This window comes from Prinia subflava, chromosome 9, assembly GCF_021018805.1.
Source record: "Prinia subflava isolate CZ2003 ecotype Zambia chromosome 9, Cam_Psub_1.2, whole genome shotgun sequence".
NCBI lineage: Eukaryota > Metazoa > Chordata > Aves > Passeriformes > Cisticolidae > Prinia > Prinia subflava.
In genome coordinates, this window is record NC_086255.1 from 7099324 (window position 1) to 7120271 (window position 20948).

At 37.9% G+C, this 20948-nt stretch overlaps 1 protein-coding gene across 2 annotated transcripts in view; it reads right to left on the reverse strand.

Moving 5' to 3' along the window:
- The window catches only part of ATRNL1 (attractin like 1), a 425861-nt gene that overhangs the window by 31799 nt on the left and 373114 nt on the right, over positions 1–20948 (reverse strand). For both annotated transcript variants that reach the window (XM_063405246.1, XM_063405245.1), the window contains one exon: positions 19680–19794. In XM_063405246.1, the coding sequence (XP_063261316.1) occupies positions 19680–19794 (115 nt within the window). The remainder of the gene's footprint in view (positions 1–19679; positions 19795–20948) is intronic.

Sequence of the window (20948 nt, forward strand, 5' to 3'; positions counted from 1 at the left end):
AGCCAAAGTGTTTCTGACCACTTATTCTGAGCATTTCTCTCAAGCCTGTGAATTGTACTGTTGCATATCTCCAATTTCTTCATTTCCACCTAACTCCTATGTAAAAGATCAGCATCACAAAGCATTTCTATCCTTTCTTCACATTGTGGAAACATATTGGCCAAGTTTCACAAGTCTTTATGTACAGTGAGCTAAACTAAATCCTGCAGCACTTACATAATCAATGCTCAATATTTAATGATGCATCACACTGATACATCACTGAATGACATTGGGGTATGATTTGTACAGAGAGACAGTACTGACCAGTCAGTAAATTTGAAAAAAACCCAGATTTTCTTTAAACAGCACCATTTCTACAGATTTGTACTTTCTAAAGAGAGGGTCCCCAAGCACATTATATTCAGCTAACAAAAAATCATGAATTTTATGCTCACGCATGCACAGAGAAACAGATTTAAAATACACTTAAAAGTCTCAACATTTCTAAAACATAACAAGTTATTTTGGGGGTAGCAAAAAGCATCAAAGGAATGGCACAATGATGTGGAAATAATTTCTAAAGCATCTGCTTAAGAGCTCTTAAAACTTCATAACTGATTTTTTAGGGCTGCATTTCCTACCATGTTCTCAAAAAATGCATATGCAGTTCTATGCAAAAGAAGGCTGAATATGTGGGAAGAACAGCTAACTCACTAATACCAAGGAACACTGTAAGAATCTTTTCTTTCCATTTAAATAATAAAAATAACTGCTTCCACAAGAAAAATGTAGTAAATTACATTTTCCCATATGTTTACAGGCAGCAGCATCTCCCTCCTCAGAGGAGCAGTCATTTTCTTGTCATTTTCAAGTAACATGTCACACCGAACTTGCACAATCTCCTGAATGTTACTTTCCATAATCACACCTTGAAGTGTCCTAGAAGTCTGGGAGAAGTCAGAATATTCTGTGCTGTCATATCAGCACACCACTCTACATGCAGACAATGAACTATCAAATCTGCTCATAAAGGAATGGTACACATTGTTAAGGTTGACTTCATTTTCCATTTATGCTTTTGGTTTTGTTGTCAAGAAATAGGAGAGGCATTAGCTTGAAAAATATTTGTGAGTGCAGGACAGCATCAGAAGTTTCTCTCCAATTAAATATTTCTCCATGCAACCATCACATCGAATTTGAAAACAAACATAACAGCCTGCTACTTTTGATTGCATTGTTACTCTCATGGGCAACCTCACAGTTAAAAAAGCTGTCTGCTCAAACAATTTGATCCTGTTTCAGCATCTCAACCTTTAAATGGGGCATTTGTCTTTCCAGCCTCATCTAACAACCCTCCTCACTGAATCAAGGAGAGGTTCAGGAAATCAAACTGTAGCATGTCTGTCTTTCTTTGTGGAGTCGGTGTATGTGAGACTGGAGGCTTTTTTTAATCTTGACTAATAGGAAATAAAATTGGATCCAGCTGTATCTAGAATGAAACAAGCTACAAGCAGACCTGCAACTTCAATCAGGTTCGTTTCTTTCCATTTCAACCTCACCAGTCTGGAACAAGAAAATGTTATTACAGCATGCTCAGTCAGAGTTTACAAGAAAGGCACATAACTATGGAGACAAAATCAGCCAGCTCTTCCATTCATGGCTGGTCAGGTCATAAAATGAGAACAATTCACAAAGCCTTGCTTCCAAAACAAAGAACATGCTAAAGTAGGATTCCAGATAATGAATAGTCTGCTCTTATTTCTTTAGAGAGCTATTCCTCTACACAAATTGTTTGGCTTGAAATGCTGAAAATGTTTTGAACAGGAAGAAAGGCTTCCTTTTCAAGCTCTGGCAAAGCAGCTGTCCAGTTTGTAGGAAGATGGTGTAAGTGGCATCCAAGAGCCAAGATCAGAATGCACTTCATGAAGCACTGCCAATAAGGTAACATCTCCACCTTTTTAAAGTTGTTTCATTTCCTAATAGTTGATATCTTGAGAAATCAATATTCCCTTCTCTTCCCTATACTTTGGAGAGTGCTTAAAACTACTGATTTGAATTTGAGGTTTTTATTCACTACTGATTTTTCAATGAGCCCTTTGTATTGCAATCCAGAAGATATAAATAACACCAAAAAGAAAACAAAGCCAACCAACAGTTAAGAGCTCCTAACCTGAAGTCATGCTCAGTTCTATCTCACAGTACAAAGCAGGTTACATGCTTGGACACACATCTCTTCCTCATGTACAGATCATTACCATCTGATTATGGGCTTGGTGCTCTCTGACATGAATGTGGCTTTTTTTTTCCATTTCATTCTAATAGAAAATACAAGAACCACAGCAGCCCTCACCAACTTCCACATTTGCTAGCATTTTCCCTAGGAACAAGTGGGAAAAGCTCCTTTCAAAGTGAGGGAGCAGGAACTTCAGTGAGCCCTGCTGGGAAAACTGCACCAGTCCTGCCAGTGCTCAACTGGGGAAACAAAGTTTCAGCTCCCAGAAAAAGAAATGAAGCACTAAAATTCAAGCATGGAATGAAAATTTGAAAATTTCCTTTTCCTATGAAAAGGAAAATAATTTGGGGAAGCAAAGTGTCTCAGCTTTTGCTTTTCAAAATGTAAAAGAAAATGCATACAGTGGCTACTGAGATTAGGTAGGGAAATTTGAAGATGAGAAGGTAACAACTACTTTATTGAAAGTCCCCAAGCAACAGCACAAGGCAACCCAGCCAGGTACTGGGATAAAAAAGACATATTGAAAACATGGAACAAGCACCAGGAGGAACAGACACAAATAATTTCTTTTATGAAACTTCATAAGACTTATTCTAAGACCTTTCTGTCTAAATGGCACTGCTATCAATGGTGCAATTCCTCACATGGAATAGGATCTGGAGGTGTATCCATACATTTAAGTGTGGCCATATTACAATATTTTACTTCTGAAAAAGAAAGCTAATAATTTTTCTCAGTATATGGTGCATTTGCACATTTTACCTGTTCACACAGGCTGCACTGCAACAGGTGAACAAAGATCTTTTGATTGGAATTAATACTTTCAATCATAATTGCTTTGTTAATTTATTGAAAGTGCCCATGCTCAGCTTTCATTGATTTTTTTTGTACCAATGGTGAGTGTGAAAATGAACAATAATTTTCTTATAGCTATGTTCCATCTCTGAGTCAGCTACAGGAATTGTAACTGAAGGGACATCAGCTTTCACTAGAACACCTGAAATAGGCTGGAAACCCACTCACAAGTACACCCATAAAGTGTGTGTAGAAGATGAGCTTGGGAACTAATTTCATAATTTTCAGGTGTCCAGACATCTTTCATCTGCTGAAAGCACTGATTTGATCTGAGAACTACCCTTTTCATTTGGAAAAACTCACATTAACTTAATTCAGGACTGAGAACCAGCATTTGTAATGTATATTATTTTATTAGTAGCTGGGAATCCCTGTCCTTTGTGGATTGTAGCTTCACTCTGCTGCACTGAGGTGTTCAAGTTGCACCTTTATGTATCTATACAAATAAATGCACTCGGAACATTCGAGGATATAAAAGCTTAGAATACAATAGAAAAGCATGGAATGCAAAGACATGGAGCAGGGCACTTGCTGAAATGAAATACTTTATGTTGACTGTACCTCCTGGAAATTTACTGTCATTGTATCAGTGTGCAGCTTGATGGCTAAGTGACTGACAAAGCTACAGGCAGCACTCAGTCAGACACTCCAGATCAGCATTTCCATCCTTCCAAACCAGCATTTGCACGTTTGGACATTTTGGGCAGGATCTAACGAGGGAAGTGCTGCCCAGCACCCCTCAGAGCTGCTGGGTGGGATTTGACAGTGAAATTGCTCTGGTACAAGGGACGGAGCTGCCTCTCCCCCAGCTTTGTGTCAGGATGTTCTGTGCTGCCAGCTGATCAAACTCTCCCTGGGAGATGGGCTACACATTCTGAGTGGGACAGGCTGTGATCCTGGTCGTGCCTGTTGATTGTTACAACCTTCACACTCTAATCCTGCTGTAGCAATTTGTCTCATTTGGGATATAAAATCCTGCATGTCTTCAATTTTTCACAGGGTCTGTCACAGGCCAGAAGTGCAAAGTGGCCTCCTATAAGTGTAGAAAAATTACCTACACTGAAGATGGTAAAACAAAATTCTGTATCCAGTGAAAAAAACTGAATTTAAATGCTTGACATGGTTTCTGATTGTTTATTTGAATTTCTGGAACATTTTCATGTACCTACCATCAAAGAAAAAAACAGTAATTTATGATGAGAAGATGCAAGGGAATGGGGCTTTCTAAAAATCTGTTTTCAATCACTATTGATTCATGGAGAAGAATCAGAAAAAGCATCGTTGAAGCATAATATCAGGGAAACAGCATTTGGGTAAAGCTCTAGTTGCCCAATAACAAGTAGTGAAAGTTTATTACAGAATTTCTTAGTACTATCCTGACTGAATAAATTATCAGATTATAAAGTAATATGAGCTTCTTAGGGGACAATATTTATCCCACAGGTAAGGATTACTGGAATAATTTACAGATTCCCCTGTGAATGAATTATGCATCCTTGTAAGCAAAACGTTCATCACAGACCCTAAATTGCCATGCACCACTTCTGCTGGGATGCAAGCCACACTTGCATCCTCCTAAGACAAATTTCTCCTCATTAAAGGAATTTTCATTGCACCTTGCTACAAAGTGCCACAGCCCTACAGGAAGAAATCAGAGATCCCTGCTGGCTGAGTGTACCAGACGTGAATCATTGACTCCACTGTGGATGGAAAGAGATGGGCATGTGTGTGGGAAGAAAGAATTAAAGCTCAGGGCCAAGATCTCTGCAGGAAATCCTAAAAATAGCCTAACTTAGAAGAAGCGTGGAGTAAGCTTTCTGGTTTCAGTGTCAAGTCACTTAGTAAAATTAAGATTTGGGAAGGAGACAATCTCAATCTACCACAGCTGTGATTTTCCTGTCACTCTACAGATCCTGCCCAAGTTCAGAATTAGTGTCCCATTTCACACACCTCTCATTTCAGGCATGCCAGCCTTTGACTGCAGCAAACAGCAGTAATTAACAGTGGAGGAAGGATGGATGTTGTGCATATACAAAAGGCAAACTGAAGAAGAGGCTGAAAGATAAGGTGGAACTCTAAAAAAATAAAAAAGCTGCCGAATGATTGGTATAATTGCAGTAACATTTGCTTGTAAAATACTCAGTTTCCCCATTCATCCCTCAGTATTCTACCCTGCTGCACCTCTCTCTGCACAGGTATAATCTAGGTCACTAATACAAAGCAACCAGGTCTAGAAAACATGACCTTAACCAGTCTGGATGAATTAGGATTATTTTGGTATAGAGAAAGGTGATAGAATGTAAACAGAAAAATATAAACGTCTGCAGAGAAAAGGAAGGAAGGAAATAATCTTTTTTCCATGCTCATTTTGGGCATGATAAAAAGTAATGGGCTTAAACCATAGCAGCAGAAATTTAGGGTGACCATTAGGAAAGATTTTCTAACAGAAATTCATAGGGATAGAAAAATTCCTAGGTAAGAAGCAGAAAGTCCATTTTTGTATGCTTTTATGAACAGGTTAGACAAACATCTGCCAGAAATAGTTTACATGCAGCTGGTACGGCCATGAACAGGAGAGATGGAAGTAAATGATCTCTAAAAGTCCTTTCCAGCCTTATTTTTTTTATGATTCCGTAATCAACTTTGAAAGGAGCTTGGCATCACTCCTGTTGAAAATAATGGGAGCTTGCAGAGTGCTCTGTAATGGCATTCCAGATTTCCTCCAGAACAAACCAAGGTGGAACTGTGTGCATTTCAGTGGAGGGAAGTGGGACCTGGAGCTGCAGTAGCTGCAAGAAGGGTGGTAATTTATACCTAACTCCATTTGTCACACTCAGTATCTTGCATTGCCAAGGTCTTTAAAAAGCAGAATAAATTTGATGCCTCTTTCAGGCCATTCTTCAGATTCTGTTCTGAATTGAAGCTGATGAGTAGCTGATAATGTTTCTTAGGTGGATGAGTAACTGCTTTTAATGCACTGTTTCACATAAATTAGAGCTTTCTCTACTCTAAATATTATTCCCAGCATATATTCTTAAATCATCAGAAAACAGGAAATGAAATGATAGATTTTAATTTTAATCTAAGACACCATTTAAAGCTACACATAATTTTTCTCCCCTGTCAGTCAGAACAATGCTCTGACACAGCTCAGGATGTGGCTCCCTGTGCTGCCAGCCACGGTTTGCTGTTTTCTAAAAAACAACCCCCCATTATTTTCATCCTCTACACATACAAATGCAAATAGGGTTTATTCAAAGGCTATTTCTTCAGCACTCAAATTTGAAATTTAATAATTACAATCTCCATAAATTGGGAAGAAAATTTCATCTGAAGTTCACATTTATACCCAGGTAATTTTTTTACTTTATGACCAGCATTCTTTTGTTGCTTCCCCAGGAAAAGATGCAGCCTATTCTTGAATTTAATGTGTTATGCTGTATTAGTTTGTAGTGTAACTTGTTATGCCTTTTGCATGTTAATACATTTCCAGGTGACCAAAATACCTCTACAAAAACTTCACTGTGAGAAGTACAATGTGCTCTCAAAGATTCTTTATCTACTCCATCATGATGACTAATCAGTTTTTCTCTAGTGTGGACAAAGATTCCTGCATAAGGATATTTGACAGGAATCATTTATCTGCAGAAAGAATAACAGATTAATCTGCTCTTCCCTGAAAAAAAAAACCCAAAAACAAAACCCAACAAAACAGAAGAATGGAGTATCTTATATATTTAGATACTCATCTGAAATTTCATCAACAAATAGTGAGGAAGAGTACTTATTCTCGACTCAAACATTTCTGCTGAGGCAATGCAGGATCTGGAAATTAATGAATGGTATTATGCACTAAACCATGCTATGAACTATCGCTTGGATTTGTTTTCTATTACACTTACAACGATGAATCTGAGAACAACTCAAACATTGTTCATTTATTCCCACAACATCCTCACAAAGCAGCGTTCCCATTTCACAGAGAGCACAGAGAAAGACCACAGACACACAGGGATCTGGTTAGAAGAACAAGGGCTAAAATCTGCTCTGGGTGCAAATTCCAGTAGATGCAAGTCCCCACAAGAATTTTCCCACTTTTTCCTGATTAACTACAATCAGACACATAAAACTTCCCCCTCCAGGCAGTGAAACTGTTTCCCTACAGAGCAAGTTCTGCTGAACCCACTGTTGAGTGAGAGGAGATTCACCTGCAAACACTAAGGAAAGGGAAGGGTTGTGGGGGAATGGACAACATGAACCTGAAGCAGTTTTGTACCTGGAAATTGCCCTGAGTGATGCTCCCAGGGACCAGTGTGAAAGCCCTGAACTGCAGTTATGGGTTTCATGCTGCTACATCTCTGTCAGAGGGTGAGGGCAAGCAAGGTTACCCTTTGATCACTGCAATCCAACTCTTCTGCCTTCCAGGGTTTGCCCTGTGGCAAGGCACCAGATATTTTATATCCCACTTAGAGCCAGATGCACTCAAAAGAAGCTGAGGACACTGAGTGCTTGACAGAAGACACTTCAGACTGTGCATCACTGAATCGTGAATTAAAAGTAATAAATATACATATAAATAGTACAAATTAAGATAGATAGATACATTGTCATTCTAAACTTTCCTTAATCATTTCGTGTTGAGTCACTCTCAACACTAAATATAGTTTGCCATTGTCATTTTCTTTTTAATTTTTCCCTGACACCCTAGCATGTTTTGAGCACTCAAGATAACTCGCTTGAAATGAAAGACCTAAAGTGACAAGAGTCTTTTTCAGCCACTGTTCAGATCCATACTTCCTGCTTAGGAATTTGGAGGATTCACTTAATACTGATGTTTTTCAGACCCAAACAGTTTAGAAAGAGTAGGTTTATAAAGAGGGATTTTTTTAGAAGTGATTCACATACAGGTACTAATTTAAAATGTTCCTCTTTTGGGTTATTTTGTATGCCATTTTCCCATATTAACTAGCTATCAGTCATTTTCAAGCTCATTTTCTCCAGTATCAAAAATAAATGCATTTTAGTGTGTGACTCAATTGCCAGATCCAATACCATTCACAGAAGCCTAGTTTCATATCATGTTATATTTTTTAATAGATTTAACTGATCATTGGATTTTTAGTTTGCAATTATTTTTAAGTAAGTCTTTTCAACAGCCTGGTTTTATTTTATGAACCTGCTAATTTTGTATGCCTGAACTTATTCCTTCTCATTCTTTCCGCAGCGCTTAATATTTATGGTATTTTGTAGGAAAGAGCAGAAAAATCAACTTTTTTTGGGGGCCGGGGTTTGGTTGGTTGTTATTTATTCTTATTATTTTTACCTAAGGAATTGCAGATGTGATATGAGAGAAACCCACCCATCTAGTGCTAGTACAAAGTAGTGCATCCTGCAGAAATTTCTGAAGCAGCTCTGCAGTCAGGCGTGATTCCCCAGGCTGTACAAGTTCTGACAGCCTTGCTAGGCTCCAAACCATTCCCAAAGCAGCATTTGGTGTTTTCCATGCTGCTCCCCATTTCATGTCCCACCAAGACTGAGTTGTGTGGATGCACCATTCAGCTGGTGCTGTGTGCAGGCTCAGGGCCAAAGGATGGTGCAGGGAGGTGCAGAACTCAGCTGCTCACACAGGCAGCACTGACCTGGATCTGCTGTGTCCCTGCAGGACTGGAGCTGGCATGTGGATCCCTCTGGAATATATTCCCTGTACCTCCCAGTCCCAAAATTATGGAGCAGAACTATGCAAGGCATACAGATAGGAGAAGTTGAGAATTTATCACAGTAAGAGATTTGTCATAACAAGAACAATCCCTCTCAAACAATCGTGACCTAATTAACACAAAACCAGGGCTCTCAGCTACCTGTAGGTGCTCTGAGTTAGTATCTTTCTAATACCTATCTAGGCCTAATCTATCTAATATCTCAGGATCTATCTGGGTTCAGACTAGTTCCTTCAAAAGGACATTTCCAGTGATTTCATTGTTACATAGCAGTTCATCCACAAACAGAAGGGATGTGGGCAATAACTGAGTTCACTGTTGCAAACTCATGCTTGCTACAGGAACAAAAGTATCCCTTTAAGATGTATTTCCTCATTTTCCTATTCAGTTTTACTAATGGAAAGATTTGAACTTTAAACCTTGTTTCTTTTTGTTTGTACTTACAACAGTAATTGAATACACAGAGCATGAGAGGAGTACATTCCCCATCCCTCATCTCAAAAGTGTTTTATACTTAGTAATAATATTAGTTTATTTGTGCCCATAAGCTTTAAAGCCTTCCACAATAGTTGTGCAATATTGATTGAAAGGGGTTAGATCAAATTATTCCAGAAATTGAGCAGCTCCAAACTTTTAAGAGCTACTTTTAAGTAAGAACCGTCCCTATCATGCTTTTAAACTGCTAACAACAGAAAGCTCTGACATTCTTCTGTCAACATTTTCTTGAACCACAAATTGCTCATGCATTAGAAATTCACTTGAAATGGCATAAAAAGGCTGTGAAGTAAATGTATTCCTGAAGCCTGGGTCTGCAAGCCAGTGTAATTTCAGAAAACACCATACAGGCTCTAAAGACAGCAGATGCAAGGACTGAATTTAACTACACATGATAACTCAATTTATTTTCTCTGTAGTCTAGTAACTCAATAAGTCTTTAGCAGTTTTGTAAATAAACAGATGGATGCCATCAAATGCCAAAGAATGATAAATCTGATTGGTCTCTGTATAATTTTGGACAGCTTTATCCCAAAAATAGGCAGTAGAAGCATCTTGCTCCAAGAGTGTGATAAACGTGGGAAGGTAAATTATGGGCAATTGCATTGTCCAGTAATGAATGAAACTTTCCATGAAGCCAGGACTAAGAACCAGGACAGATCTCCATGTAATTCTTTTTAGTTGAAGATTGACTTCTGTTGATCAAAGAAAAAAAATCCGCTTTTCCAGGGATTCAATGTTAGAGTAAGGAGAAGTAGGTGATGGGACCCCTGCTGAAAGATTTAATTTATATATAACTTTAACTTTGAAAGGTTTATGGTTCTATTTAGCTGTAAGCCATCTGCTCCACATAGTATGTGTTGACTGAATATAAAACCAGACCACCAATTTCACACAGGAAGGACACTTATCATCCAGTGTGTCACTTGCACAGGGATTTGTTCACTTTACCTAATTTTGCACCTCTAACTAGACATCTGCCAAATCCTCAAAGTTTAACAGCACAAAATTTAAAAAGGTGCTCTGTGAGGTTGAGGTGTCATCCACATGGGCCCCACTGCTGCCTATTTTCAGTGTAAGAAACACTGTTTTTGTGCTAGGAGAAGGAGAACAAGATGCTGCTTTACAGCATTATCTGAGCATCAATGTTTCCGCTTGTGTAAAACAAAACACGCTATTAAAAGATTTTTTCCCATAAGATTTCCATTAAAAAGTACATAAGTATTGTATAACCCCTCTCAGCAAAATTCTGAAGTGAGAACTTCCCTTGTTTGTTAGTTGCCTTTATCATTTTCTTTTCTTTTCCTTTCCTTTGTCGACGTCTGTATCATTCATGTCAAAAGAAGAAAAGCACTCTATGATTTCTTTCAACCAGGGAAAGCTTAGCCTTGCAAAGGGCCTAAGGCTCTGCCTGGGAGACAATCAAATTTGAAGACCTAAGTTTACAGCTTTCTAAATTCAGAAAGCCTATGAAAATGGCTAAAAAGCACCAAGCAACAAAGGAGGCTGTCATTTGCAGGCAGAGACCTCTAACAGCCACACAAGAATTGTCAAAAGTCGAGATGAGTTAGACCTTGCAAAGGGTTAGTAAAACAAACATCCAAGGATTTTCACTGTATATAACTAAGAGACCAGAACAGGACAGAGTTATTACATAGAAAGAATGAAGCAGAGATCGGGTATTTTCTAGATATTGTCCCAGGAATGAATTTGAAGATTTTCAAGGAGTGAGATAAAGTTTATCAAAGACGGTGACATCAATATGGATAATGGAATGAGGATATGGAAACAGAAGAAACAGAAGTTTTATGAAATGACATTAAGGTAATCAGAACACTAATTCTGTAAGAATACCAGAAAACAAAGGCTGGTAAGAGGGAAATTTAATAATCTGTCATGTCAGATGCACACAAATTGAGAACAGTAACTGCTGCTTCTTTCAAACTAAATATTGTTGAGATTCAAGGAAAAATATATTCAGTTATTTACTGATCTATTAATCAGACTCTGCTATGAGGTAGAAGGAATAATTAAAGGCAGGTAAATGGAAAACAGGTTAAAATGCAACAACATTTCATCAAAGATTGTGCCAGAATCCCCTGATAGTTTTATTCAATAAGTTAGATGATTTTCTGGGGAAGACCATGCAGAATATTTTCTAGATTTCTGGAATCTTATAATGTGAGAATTTATCAACAAATAAATTATCAAAAGAGAAGACAGAGAAGTCATGGAGAGTGAATGATGGCATGAAGGAGTGAAAACAAAGAATAGTTTTGAAGAGACAGAAGGCTGATGAAGTTCTAACATGGAAACAAGAGTCTTATTTTTATTGCTCATTTTTGTTTTCATCAAAGAGCTTGGCATTAACGTAATTAAATTCAAGCATGGCAAACATCACAATATATCATCCATACAGAGAAAGCTTAGAACATAATCCAGAAAGAGATGCATGACCCCAAAGACTTGAGGAATATACATGTACTCAGATTGAACAGCAAAATTCAAAGCTGTGTATTTTGGAAACAAACAAAGTTACACTCTAAAAGTTTACAGCTCAAGGAAGAAAATAAGTTGGCTGCAGAAATACCAAGTTGAAAAGGGGAAAAAATGTTTTAAAAAAGTAAATGTTAAAAGGAGTACAGTAACAAAATGTTAATGCCATTGGGCAATGCCAGATGGGCCTTCACATGGCACTTTGAGTACAAACCTGGTCATGCAAGGTAAAAAGAGATGAACTGAGGCTAAAACTGGGACAAAGCACTACAAAGGTGTTCAAACACGCAGAACAGGTTTAGAGCAGACCTCATTTGCCTTGGCCAAATGAAGGTGGAGACAAGATGTGATTGTTAAAACACTGTGGGTGATGGATGCAAACCGCAGAGCCCCAGTACTGCAGCGGATGGTGGGCAGGCAGGCATGGCTGAGGGATGGGGTTTCTTTCCAGGTTAGAGCCTTTGATCTGAAGGTTTGGATTCCAGTGAACCTGTTTGTGGCCAGAAGGTTTGGATCATGAGCATTCATCATTGCTTCTCCATTGCCATGACTACAGGAGAGGGGAAACCACCCAATTGTCACCTGGATGCAGCCTGGGAATAGCTCAGGCAACCTCCCCACAGAGGGGAAGAGATGGACATGGCAGCACTTACACTTCACAGTGCTCAGAATTTTCCACTCTTCAGACATTCTTTCAGTTCCCTTTATGCAACTAAAGCTGCAAAAACCCCCAAAGATAAAAGTATTTCTAATACTCCGGAGAAACAGTGACAGCTTTGGATTGAAAAATGAATAACTAGTTGTCAAAGAAATGTTCACAGTACTTAACAGTTTTTATTAATATGTCTCATTTTATTGAGTCTCTCTAGGGCAGCAAATCCAGTGATAAAGTTGTAAAACAACCATCTCCACCTCCTCTATTCTCCTGCTCTTTTTTTTTTTTCTTCTATTTTTACTTTTTTTTGGCTGATGGCTCCACAGCATGCAGGTTTTACTGTCCAATAAATAAGTTACTTCTGCCAAGATGTGTAGAAAACACATTGCTAACATTAGACTGCATGTTCTTCATATTAAAATGTTTATGTCCTTTCAAGTATATTCTTCAGAATTTAAAGGAATCAAGTCTCTATGGCTAGAATGAAGTAGAAGCTAATTCATTACAGAATCACCTAAAATTTTGTAAAAGAGCAGACAAAATCAATACCTCATTCTTCATCACTTACGAAGATTTCTGTGCTGAGAACTTCTGCACTTTTCAAGCAGACTTTATCCTGCACATTGCTCCGGGTTTGGGCTGGAGTAGGGGTGGTGGTGGCTAGCAGGTCTTATTATCTACTTTGTTTTTGCTATTGCCATAAATATTTTTTAAGTAATCACCAGCACCATCTGCCACTTACCACTGTGTTCTTTTCACAGTGTCAATACTATAAACACAGTCTGCTCCCTCATTTGATGCAGTGCAGAAGGATGGCATTAGGCAGAAAATAGTCACTCCAAAAATAGGCCTCACTGCTCAAAAGGAAGCAACTCCTTCAGTAAAATGATCTTGGGAATAGATGACTTTAGTTTACACCAAGTCTTAGAGCTATTTTGTTAAGCATCTCCAGCTAACTGAGAAGAACCCTGAATTTTACAGTCTCTCAGTGTCAGTGAGTTGAAATTACTGCTTAATATACTAACCAGAAGTTTAGCTTTAGTTGTAATCATTAAAACTCTTACAAAGACCATCTTCTCCCACAATGTTAATGTTTTCTATTTTTTGGAGCATTAACTAGCATCATGTTGGTAGCTAATACGGAGTATCCCTCAATACAGTCACCAAAATTACATTTCTACACAAAATGCTCTAGTCATGCCTTAGGTTAGAGAGAAAGATTAAACCCAGTCTTCACACAGTCTAAACAGTAAAAGGAAAGTCAAATATTTCTGCTCCCCACTGAGTCTTTTATATTATTCCAGCTTATCTGTAGAGCTTCTGGTCAAATGAACATGACTGTGCAACTTTGCATAATAAATAAAATGTCTGACTCACCCCTGTATTTTAACACAAGTTCTAGACATCCTCACTGTTTTTCTGTAATACATAGTTTCACTTATTTCCAGTTGCATGCTGGGACTTTAGAGGAAATAAAAGAACTGAGATTTTTTTTTGTTTTGATATTTCATTATTTGAAAAATCTCGCTATTCATGATGAGGAGAGTTGTCTCTTCTAGAGTGTTGTACACTTAGTTTTACTCAGTTTTTTATAATGTTTTCTCTGCTTAAATGCCACTTTATCCTACCTAAACAGTACTCTTAGATTATAAATATAAAATATACTTTGAAGAATCCCTGTCAATAAAACAGCAAATAATGAAAATAAGCCAATATTCTGTCTCCAAAATTACAAAGGAGAGACAATGTTCAATCTAGACAAGTGGATTGCTACAGAACAAAGAAGAGGATGATGCACAGAAATATATTTGCTTAAATAAAAAGTAGGACATTGCTTTGTAGGGCCTAATAAGCCAGCTGTAAAAAACAGAATGCAGAACTATGTTTGTTCTTATCTAGACATCTATCACTTTTGAGAGCTCCTTTCTCCTTCTGCAATATCAATTTTAGGTTTCTTTTTTAGATGTTTAAGCATCTAAATAACCAGTTGTGAATATCTTCCCGTTTCTATGTCTACCCTCACTTTTCTTTCCCCACTTTCAGTATTCATAGTTTTTCTTCACTAAGCAGAGATTCAACCCTCCTCTGTGTGTCTTAACAGCAGTGTATTTTCTGCTACATCTTTTACTCATATTTTTCTACAGGAAAATCTATACTCATCCTTGTAGCACTACTGACTTTATTGGCTTGTTTTGCAAGTATGAAAGGACTGTGCAAAGGAATGTTTGTAGGAGGCAGAAATTCATGAGACTTACATGCCCCAGTGCATGTCTGCAACCAGTTCTGCATACTGAGATAGGTACACATATGAAGCCATTCTACAAATGAAAAGCCATAAGCTACAGTTTTGTCTCCAAGGGTCAGAAAAATTGAGCAATATAATTAAATATAATACTCTATAAAAACTATTAGTTAATTCATATTTATGTTAATGTGCCTCTTATGATATGCACTAGGTTTTTTGTGTTTTAATCAGAGAAAATTATAAATACAATCAAGAAAGACTTGTTACTGTTTTCAACCAGAGCTAATTGTCTTGTAGAACACTTAATGAGTCATTATTCATTGTGATGGTGAGGACAGGGAAGGCAGATGGCATGGTAGTTTTATTGATTCTGTGATCCTACTGGAGCTTGCTGATTAAGTAGGATTGAACACCACAGTTAGCACGGCCAGAATGACACAAAATTCTGTTTTGAGTCAAGGATATCAGGAACTGTCAGACAGCATAGAGGCCTGCCATCCTAATTCATACTTATAACAATGGAATATTGCACACAGTCTTCCACTTCCACTTAATTCCCAAGTGTTATTTTATGGGTTAACTTGGATTCACCCCATCCAGTCATTGCCATGGAGGTGTTAAAGGTCTGCTAAGGTTTAGCAGAGACTCATTTGAGCACATCTGCAGAGAGCATCCAGCCCAGTGCCTCAACAGGGAATTTCCTCTACTGGGTGCTCTGTCACTTTTACCCTCTGGGTAGATAGGCAAGTGCTGCTGCATGAAAGTAAAATAACCTGTAAATAATTCAGAAATTACACCCCTTGATTCTGAATTATTTTGAAATGGCTTAACATTATCATTTCTCTTTGTGCTTTACAGCACAAAGTGGCCTTAGCCCAGAAATGATGCAAACATTGTTTTATAAACTTATTGTACACTAACTCAATACCTCAAAGCATGGGCTTCAGTTGGTCTAAGTAGTAATGATGACATGGTCACAGTTCTTTCAACAGAATTTATCACATTACCAAGCTATTCTTTACCAAGCTATTCTTTCTGTATTGCCCAATATATCACCAGAGCTGTATGAAGACCTTGAAGGAGTTATTCTTGGGCCCTTCACTGCTGATAATTCATAGGCACCTTTTTCTGCATTAAGTTATATACTATCCTCTTTTTCCTGGTCTAACTTGTTGTGTTAGATCCCCTTTGCAATATTTAGATCTTTCTAGAAAACTGGTTGCAGCTGCTCTCATTATTAGATTTGCCTTGATATTAAGAAGACTTCAAACTATTTAAATCATGGGGTTAGACATTACAGCAATAAAAGATGATCTCTAGCTTTCAGAGCGTCACAAAACTTGCAAGTCTCATATGCACTACACTGATGCATTTGTACTGATAGACATGTGAACCCTACAGACAATTGCTATTTTTTTGGACCCTCTAATTTTGTTCTGATTACACAGATACAATGCAGTGAACAAGGTAACTGAAGAATGAAGAAATCTCACAATCTATCAGTCAATCCAACCTGAGAAATTTAACTTAATGTTTTGCATTGATCAGTCTAATTTATACTTTGTCTCTAATTTCTTTCACTTAAAAATAGTTACTTCAGTTACTTCAGAGAAGTATAATTGAATTGTTAGCTCACACCTGAAAGAAAAGTAAGGTCTGCTGTGAAACACCTAAACTACCATGATGGCAACATTGTGTGGCTTTCCAGATTTTCAGCATATTTAATTCTACAAATAGCTGCTTCATTGAAAAAAATCCCTTTTAAAAACACAAATCACAATGACAAGAGTTTCTTTTTTTTTGCAATAAATTCATTTTTTTTCATTATTTTGACCGAATCTATGAGATCAAATCTCTATAAAATCTATCTTAATTCACAGATAATTTTAAGAGGTTTTACTGTTTAACCTACAGAATTAGGGCTGAGTGCTAAACAATGTTGCTGAAATTCTGTAAAGTTGTATTTTCTGCAGGAAGCAGAGAACACACAGATCTGCACTGGGACATATGGTCTCCTAGAGAAGTTTTTTGCTGTGCATTGCCTTTGGCCAAAGACCACCATCTGTGGCTTCAGCTTTTCTTCCAGCTGCCAGTAAAGGTGAAGTATAGAACATATGCTGCACAAAGAGTAACCTTTACATTAGGGTTTAGCTTATTCATTGGTTTGTTGTTTTTTTGTTGTTGTGTTCGGGTTTTTTTTAATTCAGAGACATTTTTCAACAAAATATTTGTTAATGTAAAACTCAGAAAAGTAAAACTCAAATTCAGAGCTTAAAAAGTTAGGTATACAACTAAGAACTCCAGTGCCAGTAAAGGTGAAGTATAGAACTTATGCTGCACAAAGAGTAACCTTTACATTAGGGTTTAGTTTATTTGTTGGTTTGTTGTGGGCTTTTTTGTTGTTGTGTTTGTTTTGGTTTTTTTTACTCAGAGACATTTTTCAACAAAATATTTGTTAATATAAAGCTCAGAAAAGTAAAACTCAAATTCAGAGCTTAAAAAGTTAGGTATACAACTAAGAACTCCAGTGGAGCACAGGCTAATTATTTATGTAAAGAATTTGCTTCCTCATTTTGGAGAAAATGCAGGATAATAAAAATACAGGCATCCCCTTCTTATGTTTGGGATGTATGTATAGAAGGAATGAATCCCACACTCTCCCAGTGTGAACTGGGAATGAGTATCACTGAGGTATCATTTCAGCAAAGATGCTTGACACACTGTCAGTTTTATCCTAGAATGATCCCAACGAGCCTGAAAATGGCTGTGTGCAAGTAATAGAGGATTCTAACATTACTTGGCAAGACATAATTACTGAACACACGACTTCTACCTCAATATCATTGCTTTTGCCTAACTCAGGTCATAAGGGAAACCAACTGTATGGAGAACGTGTGTGGTGCTCAAAGTTTCCACACCATTTCCAAAAGCTGGGCAGTGTTCACAGCATTGCTCGCAGGCAGCCCAGGGAAGGAGCAGCAGGAAGTGCTGCAGGACAGGAATGGAGTGGATTAATAAAGTTACAGGTGTGTCCACAAACCTGCACAACAGCTCCTGCCTGGCCTGGGCATGCTTATATCCACGAGTACCACAGCTCATCATGCACAAGAAAAAATGGTTATAGCCACATTATCTAATCCACTCTAATGGTTGAACCAGCACGGCTGAACACCTCAAGCATTTCTATTCACTGCACAAAGTGAAAATTGTAGGACTAAATCATTTATATATTTCAAAGCACTAACTGGGTGACAGGTAGCATGGTATCAAACGGAAGAACAGCACTCCAAAGAGATGCCTACAAAGCTGGTGGAAGGTAAAGCAGTGAGAAGACAGAACATAGCAGGAGCACAAAGCATGTTTAAAAAAGAGGTGTATTCCTCCACAGGTTGAGAAACATGCAGAATGACACATCTGATGTGTTGTTGTACCCAAGTCCTGTTTCAAAACATGTATATTGTCTGCTTTACACATAGTAAAGATCAGCAATTACTTTTCAAAGACTCCTGTATATGGTAAATAGAAGCTGATTATGAAGAAACTAAATGAATACATCTTTACTGTCAAGATGCACATCATAGGTAAATCTGAAAGCAACAAAAAAACTCCCACCAAAAACATTTTAAGCTTCGATTTCAACAATTACTTTTAATTTCCTTTCGTAATGTTTTTTCTTGTTGCAAGACTATAAACACCTTCATTTCTTTTTCATTTCCTTAAAACATGAATAGGGAATAAACTAAACACCCTTCCTCTCTCATTGCTCTCTTCAGAGCACTTACATTTATATATTTCTTCCAGGAAATGTATTTGACAAAGCATCAGTAATACTTTTATTTTCACAGCACTCCCAAAAATTATATTCTAAGCTATGAACAGCATTTTGAGAACTAAGTCCTCATCTCAGAACTCTGAGGGAAAAAAATATAAAACCCCTCACCCTCAAAAAATGAACCTAGACTCCCAAATAAATAACAGATAGTGATCAGGCCAAAAGAAGAACACCCAGCTAGCTTATTTCCAACATAAGTCAGCTGAGTTTGCCCTCACCATTACTCAATACTTTTTAATCTCTTAAATGGATTTTTGAAGGTTAAAAGGATATACTTTTTGGCTCTAAATGATAAAAGTTAGCCTGAAAGCATATTTTCTGGTTTATTCCTGCATTTTGGGCACACACCATGCAGTCTGCTATTTCTTACAAAGGTGTTCCTTGTGGCTCCAGCTCCAGTGAGTTCTGAATGAGCAAGCTGCTCACATGTGCAGTGTCACATTACTGTCTGCGCTTTCTTGTCATGGCTCTTTGGTGTCACACCATTGTAGGCAGTTATTTAAAGGGTTTTAAAGTGCAGGCAGGTGCCTCCTGTTTAGGAAATGTTTTATGAGGATGTTTTTGTACAGTGATCTAGCAGAGAAGGTAGGTCACCACAAGAAGTGCTTCCAGATAATGCAAGTGCTACTTTAAAATGAGCTGGGATCACTTCCAAGGTGAACGCCTCCCTACAGAAGCATTCACTCACACAATTCCAGGCTTTATCTGACAAGCATTCTGGGAAATAGTAGTATTTTAATTGAGTCCCAGCCAGCAAAGTGTTGGGATTTATGGTGCAAACTAGACTGCACTAAATCTTAGCCTGAAGTGAAAATACTCACTGGTATTCCCTGTACGGCCTCATTTACAGCAGCTTGAACTGAAACCATGGAAGTGGCTGCATATGATGTTTTCTTTTTCCCTGAGAGACAATGTTGGAGCATATTGACATGCACAGGTATTGCTTCAGGAAGTCCTAATGAAACGTGGCTGGCTTAATCACTGGGCTTTTTATTTGGACACAACACCAAATTCCCAAGAAAAATGAAACACTGGGGCTAAACTTCCGCTTGACCGAGCAGCTCCTCGCATCCATCTCCTGTGCCATTATTTTGGATCTCTGAGGGTGATTTTGCCCTGGCAGAGGGTGCAGAAGGAGACAGACACGACAGCCAGCACAGCAGCCTTACCTGACTGCCCGGGTGGAGGAACTCCTGACGCTCCCCTGGGCAGACACAGGAACACCGTCAGCACGGCGGCTCTGTTCCCTGAGCACGGCTCGATGGCGATCGGCTTGGGAGCACCCTGGAAAAGGAAGGCACCCACGTTAACCTTTCAGATTTCCATTCCAGTTTTACTTGTCCAACTCTAGTTTATTTTGAGGCACAGCGCAACGGTGGGAAGATATATTTTCCCCAATTATTTCTTTGTATTCAAGCAGGTCGTCCCAACAATGTTAATCCACTTAAAAATGGGCTCTGATAGCCCATGCTGCAGATCTAACCAAACAAAAGAATAGATTGTCATAAAGACAATAAAGTTTTACTGAATTTTATAGCTTGCTAAAGGTAGTAATATCAAATAAAGCTTAGAAAACAGCAAACCCTTTTGATACACACATTGGTATCTGAGAGCAGCCAATTTCCCCATCTCTATAAAGTGATGTGAAAGACTTTCATATAAATGTGAAAGACTTCTGCTTCAACAGCATCCATTACCTAGCCTGCCTAATGCCAAAATGATAAAACAAGAGCAAATCTATATTATATACCAATAGCCAAAGATAGCCAATCCCTCTTGAGATGCCCAGACCAGGAATTCTGCCTTCTCTCTGTCTGTCCAGCTAAGGAAATTACTTCCTCAAGGCAGAACCTTCCTGATTCTTTTTGCATATGCAAAAAATACGTGCAGTGCTACTATATTTATATATGTTTAGAAACTGTCTGAAAATGTTGCCTGTGTGAGAATCACCTTGCTTTATCTTATATACAGCTATGACAGCAGTGGTGTTGATGGCAGGGGCTTTGTGCTGTTACCAAACTCTCTTTAACTCTACAGATAATTTCATTTGCAGTTAGCTTTCAACTAAATGGTTGCTACCATATTGTTCTGGATTTACCAAGTACAATAGGAGCTGGGAAAAAAAGCAAAGCAGTCCACAAAGGCATAGAATAGTAAGTTTTTAAGATGAAAATTTGAATGTATCCACATTTTCATGTTTCCAAGTTTTGTGTTCACTCAGAGATAGGCATTTCACTTTTGAGAGCTTGAACATTTAGTCAAGCACTAAAGATATTTCTAAAAACATTAGGTCAAAATCAGCATAAGCATTTTTTTCTTTTTCTGTTTGTAAATTTTCTAAATGTTTGTCATGTTCCAAGGCAAAATATGAGTTTGACATTTTGATTCAAAATTCAAAGCCAGAAAACTTTCTATTTACATAAAAATTGCAATGTATA